This window comes from Argiope bruennichi, chromosome 5 (genome assembly GCF_947563725.1).
Source record: "Argiope bruennichi chromosome 5, qqArgBrue1.1, whole genome shotgun sequence".
NCBI lineage: Eukaryota > Metazoa > Arthropoda > Arachnida > Araneae > Araneidae > Argiope > Argiope bruennichi.
In genome coordinates, this window is record NC_079155.1 from 47,610,323 (window position 1) to 47,621,051 (window position 10,729).

At 24.3% G+C, this 10,729-nt stretch overlaps 1 protein-coding gene across 3 annotated transcripts in view; it reads left to right on the forward strand.

Moving 5' to 3' along the window:
• LOC129969563 (cytosol aminopeptidase-like) overlaps positions 1–10,478 on the forward strand; it is a 41,618-nt gene extending 31,140 nt beyond the window's left edge. The window contains exons 7-15 of one of the 3 annotated variants that reach the window (XM_056084188.1): positions 110–277; positions 2,532–2,687; positions 4,174–4,298; positions 6,591–6,679; positions 8,070–8,172; positions 8,253–8,332; positions 9,312–9,461; positions 9,866–9,962; positions 10,071–10,477. In XM_056084188.1, coding sequence (XP_055940163.1) covers positions 110–277; positions 2,532–2,687; positions 4,174–4,298; positions 6,591–6,679; positions 8,070–8,172; positions 8,253–8,332; positions 9,312–9,461; positions 9,866–9,962; positions 10,071–10,138 — 1,036 coding nt within the window. In that variant the 3' untranslated portion in view covers positions 10,139–10,477. Of the gene's footprint in view, positions 1–109; positions 278–2,531; positions 2,688–4,173; positions 4,299–6,590; positions 6,680–8,069; positions 8,173–8,252; positions 8,333–9,311; positions 9,462–9,865; positions 9,963–10,070 lie in introns of all 3 variants that reach the window. The other 2 variants (XM_056084186.1, XM_056084187.1) reach the window with 2 other exon arrangements.
• Positions 10,479–10,729: the final 251 nt, after the last annotated feature.

Genomic DNA, 10,729 nt, shown 5'->3' on the forward strand with positions numbered 1-10,729 from the left:
ATTAATGCACAGATAATATTATTTTTGCAAATTGCTTTTATATTACTATTTTTAATGATAGACCAATTATTTATTGGACATGTATTATAATATTATCTTTGAAAATTAGGATTCCTAAGGAATACATTTCTGATTTTGAGAAGGGGTCACATCTAGCCGAATGTCAGAACTTTGCTCGTATTTTAATGGATACACCAGCGAATTACATGACACCTTCAATTTTTGTCAAGACTGTAACTGAAAAATGTAAAGATTCAAATATTAAGCTGATTGCCAGGTATACTATTAATTATATTCTGTAAAACATAAGCATTTAGTCTTGATATATTCTTTGTGCAAAATGAACCAGTTCTTTGCATTTATTAGAAAATCACTTGACTGTATAAAGTTAACTAATATCTTCAGTAGAATTTATTTTTGTTCACATATTTATTATATAAGTGTTGATTTGTTGATAATTTTTTGAATCTATGTGTATAAATTTTAGCTCCTGAAATACAAATTGCTAAATCACACTCAGGCAAATAATAATAATAATAAAAACCCACATTATTCATTTGAAATTAAAGTGCCAAAATTAACTACAATGGCATATACGCAAATGATGTCTATTTATCATAATTTTTTCATCATTATTTACATAGCAAATTATTATATTTAATTGATTGTTGGTAACAATTTTTGTAAACTTAAATAGTTTGCTTTTGAATACTCTAAAATGATATGAATAATATTTAGTTTAGTTCAGAAAAATTGAGAACCTTATAAATGTTAATTACTATTAATTACCTGCATTAGTTATACTTGCATGTTTTGAAATATGTATATTATTCATATTCATATAATCTATAAAATTCTTTGTGATTTTTCCTTAAATAAAACTTCTTTCAGAAATATTATATACTTTTTATGCTCTTTATTTTGATGAATTTTATAGTTTGCAATTAATCTGCAAAGTAAGAGCCAAGAAAGATATTTTCATTACTGTTTTTGCTCACTTAGCTTAGCAGGATGATTGGAAACATCATGCTTTTATATTAATTGTTATTTTTTTATTCATGAAATAGTTAATAAAAGACTTTCACGTGTTAAAAGTTCCTACATTGTGAATCATTATATTACACCAAAATTACAATTAACTGCTGTTTTCATATAAAATGATTCCTCATAGAAAATAGCAAATTATATGAAATGTGGAACTTACTAATTATGTCAAAATGAAGGTATTTAAATGTGATTTTGGGTTTTTGCACTATGAGTACAGATGAAAATCATAACAAAGCTCTTTTTTTTTGTGTAAAAATTAACATTGAATATAAATTTATCTATTGTTTTCTTTCTTTATTGTTTTCAATGAAATAAAATATATCCATTACTTCAATAAATGTTGCTGTTGAGAACCAAACATAATTCTGCAGTTTATATTTCAGAAACAAAAATTCCTGTGGTACGCAATTTCTTAGTAATAAATTTACCAAATTATATTAAAGCATACTGTATTTTTCAATTTTTACAAATAAAATTGAAAATTACATCTATTCATCCCAATTTACTGTACATTATGCAAAATGTGAATCATTTGCAGTTAAAACTATACATGTCTACAATTCCATGGTCTAAAAAAATGAAAAAATTCGATTTAAAAGTATATAAAATTATTGGTAGATATTTGTATATCTGTTGATAAGCATTGTATATAATGTTAAGTTCAAAAGCATGAATCATCTGTTGATGATCACTGGAATACAAGGCAGACTAGTTAAATTATTTATTGACAACAGTCATGGTCAAAGGGTTAATATATTCATAGCAAAAGATAAGAAAATTTCACATTTTGGAGAAGTTTTATATTATCAAGGTTATAGTTATTTAATATAGTGTATGAAAAGGCTGGATTTTAACTGAAATATTTTTAATACATCCTGTTAAAAGGAAACTTTTAAAATACTATATTTTTCTTTTATGTAGTTATAGTTGTCTTTAGAATTTTTTTTTTTTTTTTTTTTTTTTTTTAGCAAATTTGATATGATTAAAATTTTTCTATGAATTGTTTTTATGCTTGAGTGACATTTCAACAAGATAATTATTGTAACATTCTAGATTTAATGTGCATAGTGAAAAAATTGTTCAAAATTGCCTGTAGACATTGGATTTAAGAATTAACCAAATTCGATTTGTAGCTATTTCTTGTGTAGTAGATGATCACAAAAAAAAAAAAAAAAATGTTTCAAAATTTTAATTGGATTTGAATTAAAAAAAATAATTGAAATTTTAACATTTTTTTCTTGATAAATTTGGAATATATTATTGCTTAAAGAACTTTTTTTACACCATTTAAGAGTTTGAAAATGAGCATTTTAATGACGCCAATTCTATTATCCATTTATTTTTTTAAAAATATTATGTAATATACAATTAAGAGTAAATTTATTATATAAAGTTTGAGGAAACTAATCTAAGATATTTTAAATGAGAGATTTGAATCTTCTTTAAATTTTTTAAAATTTAATGCATATTAAATTTGTTTATAGGGATAAAGCATGGATTGAATCAAAGAAAATGGGATCATTTCTTAGTGTAGCAAGAGGTTCAGAAGAAGAGCCAAAATTTTTGGAACTTCATTATGATGGAGCACCTGATACGAAAAAATGCATTGCTCTTGTTGGCAAGGGTATCACATTTGACAGGTTAAGCCAATTAGTTTCTCTCTCAGGCTGTATATGATTGTTGTGATATACAAGATGTCCTAACTTACAGTATTTAAAATTATTGACTTATCTTCAGAATTATGAATATTCTTAATTCTGTAATATTCTTCTTTGAAGAAAGTTACATTTTCACCTCCATTGATAAACTAGTAGCATTCTCTCTATCTCTCTCTCTCTTTTACTTTGCATGATTAATCAAATATATTTCCAAGCTTCTAACTAACCTAATTTCAAATGTCACACACTCTACCCAGTAGTTAAATTTTGGTAAAGTAATCATTTCTTAAAAAATAAATTTAAAAAAATTATTTATTTTTGAGAGAATGCAAAGAATTTAAGAATAGTTTTCATTGTTTTTAAAAATATTTTACTATAATTTAAAGATCTATTTAATTTATATGTATAAGAATTTTTTTTTTTACAGAGAGAGGTGCTACAATTCTTCATTGCTATCTTAATTTTGAATTCTTAACATAATTTATAAATATTTTTTCGAAATTTTTGTTTTAAATTAGTTATTTGGGATTTGATAGTTTAAAGAGAGGTAGTTTTTATTTATGTATTTTTATTTATTTTTTATAAAGGAATTTAATGTAATACTATTAGGAATTATACAGTTGCCAAAATTGTATTCATTATCCTGCTATATTAAGTGCTATTAATGCCTTAACAGTGTAGAGTTTCCCCCTCTCCCTTCCTATCTTAAGATAATGCTTTGTGTTTTAAGAATATGGTGCCATATTGATTCAACTTAGAATTTATAAAACATTTCAGATGTTCCTAGATTAAAAATAATTTTTGTATCATAATGTGTATGAATGAACTTTATATTAGATAATAAATTTTTAAATGACATAATACAATGTCTGAATCAGTTAAAAGTTAAATCAATTGCTGCAATATTGTTTTGTATCATCCAGATTGCAAACTTTTTGCGACTACACACCTTTAAAGAATTCTCTAAAGCTCCACCAAGTTATATTCAGAGATCTGAGAAAACAGGCAAGGTCTTTTCTTCTGATCTCACACACGTGAAAGATTTTATTCAAAGCGTACTATTTAATAAAAGTGTAATGCATTGTGAGGCTTGTTGTAAATTCATTAACTTTTATTAATAATATAGTAGTGTCTTAATTTATTGTATAGAATTCTGCATGTATAAACTGTTACTTTTAGATACAACTCTAATATCTTACACTGAATTTGATTTTTACGTTGTTTTATGCAATTTCCTTCATTTACTCTTAAACTTTAATGCTAGATTTTCTGGGACAGTTTTGTTTATCAGGCTTATAATTAAATCAGGCTTTTTATTAATTTTTTTCAAGAAATAACATGTTAACAAGAAAAGAATATTACCAGCTTTCAAACTTGACAACCATCAGACATTTCTAAGAGGATAGTATCTATATTTTTATACTTTTTTTTTATATCACTATAAATTTGGATATTTTTATCTTTATAGTGGTGGTATTTCTTTGAAACCCAGTCCAGATATGGATAAAATGCGTGCTGATATGGGAGGAGCGGCATGTGTTACTGGCACTATTTTGGCTGCTAGTAAGCTGAAATTAAAAGTCAATGTTAAAGGTATGTTTTTCAAAATCTTTTATAATTTTAATCATTTTGAAATGATTTACCTTAAAATAGTTTTCATCTAATTTTCTACACTAGTAATTCATACTGTTACTACACTAGTATTTCAACTAATTTTCTACACTAGTAATTCATCTGAAATACTATACTAGTATTTCAACTAATTTTCTACACTGTAAATGTCAATTACAGCTGCATTTTATTCAGTCTGTTTGTATTCTAAGTCTTTATTGTATGTAAATACATCAGATTGATAATTTTTTTAATTATATAATTTATGAAATAAAGATACAAAAAGAAATAGTAAATTTTATCCTAATATATTAGTGGAGAATTAAATATTTACGTGTAATAGTATAAAAATGTATATGTATGATGATATTTATGTTGTGTATATTTGCTTTTTGAAGAAGAAATTATTTCAAAACCAAATTTCATGAATTAGAGATAAAATTAATGAATACTTTTTATATATTAACAAAAAAAAAATTCTTTATCAGTAGATTTATTATTTTTATCATTGCAATATTTCAAATGAAATATAGAAATATCGTTCTTAATAGACTCAATAAATAATATCTTATATTTTAACTAAGAAATACTACAAAAATAAAAATTATGCTTGAAGATTATCTTATAAAAGTCATTGCATTTTTTTTTTGGGGGGGGAGGTATATCTATTTATTTCTATAATTTTTTTCTGAACATTATACTTCTCTTAACATTCACTCTTTTCAAAACAGGATTATTAAATTTATGGAAACTTATTTTCAAATATGCCTAAAACTCATCAATTTATTTGAAATAATATTTTTACATAACATGTTTAAAAATACATATTTTATCTCAGCTTTCAAAAATAATGAGCTTTAATTGTGTATGTATATTTCTCAGATTTTGATTAAAGTTTTTTTTAACAGTATGATTATGCTTTTATAGTTTTAAATGATTTATAATATTTTTACCATTTATGTAATAAAAACCATATAAAATTTGAATATCATGAGATACATTTGAATTCTATATTTTTATTATCATTACTTTGATTATTATTATTATTATTATTTTTTGGTATTTTTGCCTTAAAAAAATTGTTTTTTGGAGAGATTTTAGTTGCTACATAATATGTATTTTTCAATGATACACTTTACCTCTTTTCAACATATTTGAATAACTTTTCTTCAGTTGATAATCATGTGACATTAGTTGTGTGATGATACTTATATAATGCAACCTTGTTCTTCATCAGATTGTTACAATTATTAACTGAATGGAAACTATAATATTAATTTTCATTCCATTTTCTTTGATAAAGATTGTATTCCTAATAACTTTGAATTACCAATGTTTTAAGTGAAATCGTAATTATTTAAGTCTGTATTTATTGTCAAAAACATTACTTCCATCACTAAAAGATAAAATTATTATTTCCTTTATTCTTGATCTAAGATTTATATATACAAAGTTATTGGCAAAGTTTTTTTACGGTCTTTAGATTCAAAACACTGTCTATAACCAGCAAAGTAAAATATATTTATAGTAAAGTGACTATATGACTATACTGAATTTAGTGAGAGTAGTTACAGTGCCTCTAGTAATGATATAAAGAAATTACAAAAAATAAAGTTTGGCCAAAAAGTCCAATTAGGAAAATATTATTATATTAGGAATACTATTACAAAAACACAGGAAAAGGTTTCATGGAATTTTTGTAAAATTGGCAGAGGTATTTGCAATTAAAATTATCAACTTTCCATAACTTGAAAAAACATTCATCTTAAGTTTATGAATGTATTCTTTGGTATTATGATATAATTTTTCCATGTTAAACAATGACAAGTAACATTTAGGCAATGATGAAAATATATTAAAAGCCATCAGTAAAATGTTCTTGGAGGGGGAGGATACCAGAAAATATGTTTTACAATTTTTAAATGGAACCTTTTCAAATTGCAGAAAGTTCATAATTTTAATCACTAATATCTTTGTTAACTTTACCGTTACCATATTTTCCATGCAACTTTTTTTCTGTTTTTATAATGGTATACATACATTTTTCTAATTGGACTTTTTGACTTATCTTCTTTTTTTATATTTTGTAATTTGTATTTTGCCTCTAGTGGCACTTTAACATGTCTCAATAAATTCAGCATATTATTATTATTGATATACTTTACTTTCCTGACTATACAAGATGCCATTATGAACAATTTAAAGAAACTTTACCAATCACACTGTATATATTTAATTATGTGAATAATAGACTTGTTTGATATGTATTTTTAGGTTTCATTCCTCTAACTGAAAATATGCCTAGTGGTAAAGCTACTAAACCCGGTGATGTGGTATTTGCAATGAATGGTAAAAGCATTCAGGTATAAATTTTTAGAGTTTTTTTCATACATTATTATTTTGGTTTTTCATAATCTTTATCAATCAGTTTTTTGCCTAATTTCTGAGTTTCAATCTTGTTTACAAAAACAGTCATTAAATGGAACAAAAGCTTGCATATATATATATATATATATGTATGTTTGTATAAATCCAAGTATCCTCCTTGAAGTTAACTTCCCAAAATTATGATTTCAATTTGATAATATTTAATTCTATGTAATGATAATATTTAGTTCCTTATTTAAAAGTTTATCTGTTCATTTAATTTTTAACCTATTTTGGGTAATAATAATGATATTTTGAAAGCCATATGTTATTGATGGTATCACATTCTCACCAACAGTTGTTATTACTATTCTAATGTAAGCTTACTTCAGAATAACTAGCTGCTTTATTATTTCTGCTCTAAAAACCGTGAAAATATCAATGTTTATGAAGTCATATTAAAAAAATATATATATTCTACTAAATAATCTAATTTTTTTTAACTTCACAGAACTGTTTATGATTTGAAAGGAATGTGAAATTAAAAAAATTAATGATAATAAAAATGTATGCAGTTTAAACCCTGCATGACAAAAATCTCTATTTATCATTTTTTTTCTTTTGCCCCTAAGAATTTTTTTTTTAATAGAAAAGCAATTGTTTCACAAAAATTTTCATTCTGAAAATCACTTTATACTTATTGAAGAAAAAGTTGTCATTAAATTCTCTCATAAGGAATATAAAGGCGAAAAAAAAAAAAGTTTTCTAACTGACTGATTCAAGCAATAGAAATTCTCAGAAGATTGAAAGTCATTTTCAAAAGAGCAATGAATATTAATTTGAGAGCCATACATTAGTTTAAGCTGTGTTCTACTTTTTCTTATTTGCAGGAAAGATTTTTACTTAAATTCAGTTTAGTTTAATTTTTAATGATAAATTTGACTCTTAAAGCAAGTATTTTTATTTAAATTCAATTTAGTTTAGTTTATTTCTTAAGATAACTATGACTCTTAAACAGAATTCAAGTTTTAAAGAGAAATCCGGCTTAATAAAAAACAGAATGCCGAATAATAATAATAAATCAATTAGTACATTATCAACAACTTTGAAAAATCTTTTTATTGTGCATTTTTAAAATTAAATTTTATTGTCTTTTATGTTTTTTTCAAACCATAGAAAATTAAATTGTGTAACTATGTTGAAAAAAATAAATAGTGAAAATTCTGCAATACATATTTTGTACATTAACATTTTTATTTATCAAATTTGTTTTTTCTCAACAACCTTCAAGCGTAATATAAAGAATTCTTAACTATATATTAATTATTTCTGCAATTGTAAGTATGCTCAATAAAATTCTCAAAGATGTTGTATATTTATTGACAGGTCGACAATACCGATGCAGAGGGAAGATTAGTATTGGCAGATGGTCTCTGTTATGCTCAACAGTTTGATCCTATTGTTACATTAGACATTGCTACTTTGACAGGTAAGATTTTAACTTAGTTTGAATGTTTTAATTTTTATTTTAAATAAAAAAATTTCATTCTGCAATTCATTTCATTTTAGGTGCAATGATGATAGCTTTAGGTTCCGCTGCAACTGGTGTATTTTCAAATGATGATGAGTATTGGAATGTTTTGAATAAGGTATTTTTAATTATATTGCAATTAAAATGTGGATGTATATATAAGTTTTTGCTTGTTATGAATTCAAATTTTTAGCATTATAAAATTGTTTCCTGTTCGCTTAAATTTGAGCTATAAAATAACTCTCGTGGGATTAATGACTCTTCCCATGCCTCCCAGGATCTATAACTGTACTGTAATTTGAACTGCCTGATGTGAATTGTTGTATAATCTGAAAATCACACTCAAAAAACAAGCACTGGCTCTACTATATTTTGATAAAATCTCTTAAAAAATGCAGAAAATGCATTTTATATTTTCCAACATTTATTCATTTTAACAATAGTGGTATGAGAATGCTACACAGGTTCCTGATCATAGTTTTCTATTAAAAAACCTTTTTGCTTGACAATATAGAAAAAGAATAAAGCTGCGATTTAAATGTTAATTTCCTCCTATTATTTGCCAAATTACATTATATATATAAATAGCTATTCAGTATTACTTCAGTTGCAATTTTTTTTCTGATTAATTGAATGCTTTAGCTATTGTAAAAATGTAATGAAAGACATTTCCAGGTTTTTTTATGTGTTATTTAACCAATAAAAAAAAGTAATTTTCAAAATTAAAACCATATATTTCCTATTATGCTTACATACTTTACAGCTGCATATTAAGATAACTAATTAGATTTGAAGAAAAGAATGCTAGAGTTATGAAAATAATAATGATCTACAGTAAAACAATTTTGTGTTATCATCTGAGATGGATTGCAATGCTTCTTACCTAGAATCTTTGTACAATGATGATTTAATCTCAAATATTTAATAGTGAATGGGAGAAGAGGGAATCAACTTCTTTGAGACTTCTGGTTATTGAATCTGAATTCATTATGCTTAAATCTCATTCAGTATCTTGAAGCCATTATAATTCAGCCAATTGAAATAACTTGAATTTCTGTGCTTCTATGAATTAACCAGCGAATGTTTTAATTTAACAGGCAGGATCTGTAACTGGAGACAGGGTATGGAGAATGCCTTTATATGACTACTATAAAAAAGCAGTTAAAGCTTCACATTTAGCTGATATTAACAATATTGGAAAGAAGGGCAGGGAAGGTGGTTCTTGTATCGCTGCATCTTTTCTTAATGTAAGTTCTTCACAGTTACGTTGTTTTTTTTTGTATATTTTATTAATTTTTTTAAATTGTATATCAAATTTGTCCTGTTGCCATAAGTCATAATTACTTTGTATTTATGTTTTTAAATAATAAAAAAAGGTATTATTTAAAAAAAATTTAACAATTTTTGTTAATTAAAGAAATTTTTTGAACATAATTTTGATGTCACAATTGCTCATAAAAATGATATTAAATTGAATGAATGCAGGGAACATAAATTTTCTTAATAGTATTTTTGCATTTGTTGTGATGACTCATCATTTCACTTTATTATAAGTTTGAATCATTGCACTGAAAGGATAAGTTAGTTTAAAACCTTTTTTAAATATATAGTTGGAGATAATATCTAAAAATATTATTGCATACTTTTCTAGGAATTTATTGAACCTGGTAATAAATGGATGCACTTAGATATTGCTGGTGTAATGGAATGCAAAGATGAAACCTCATACAGTTGCAAAGGAATGTCTGGTAAACACATTATTACTTTTCATTTAGTTGAAAAATCAATAAAGTTAATTTTGTTCACTAAGAATTTTCAATTTATGATAAAATACCTTGTATTTATTATTTTTGCAGGACGACCAACTCGAACACTGGTCCAATTTCTTAAAGAATTAGAAGGCAGCTTTATAGAAAAGAAATGAATATTTTTTCTGGAAAATTAAATCAATAAAGAGAATCAAAGAAATTATGCATATAAACTTTTTTAGAAATGAACAAATACATTAATTTTTAATATTATTCACAATCAATATTTTAATTTACACTATTTTACTACACTTATTTATCTATGTTGCTTTATTTTGGTTTATAACACATTGGTTATATGAATTGTCTTAATTATTGGTTATTCATTTGTTGTTTCAGTTTTATTTATTTACAAAGTTTTGGTTATAATGAAATTTATGAAATATTGTTTTGAAATAAAAATACATTAATAGTGTAAGACACTTTTGTTTTGTTTAAAAGAAAAATGATTTTGTTTTGATGGATATTGTCTGTATCTGCATTAATCAAAGTTTGCAGTTAAAAAAATAATAAAAGTATTTTTATTGATGCAATTAGTGTTTCTTTATTTTTAACATTATCTTAAATAATTTTCATTTGAAAGCTTCAGACTGAATTGTAATATTCTTAATGTTAAAATTATTATGAAAATTTAAAAGAATTTTTTCTCCCGTGGTCTTTATTGTTATATAAAAATAAGAACAGAAACTATTTTTAAAAATGAATAT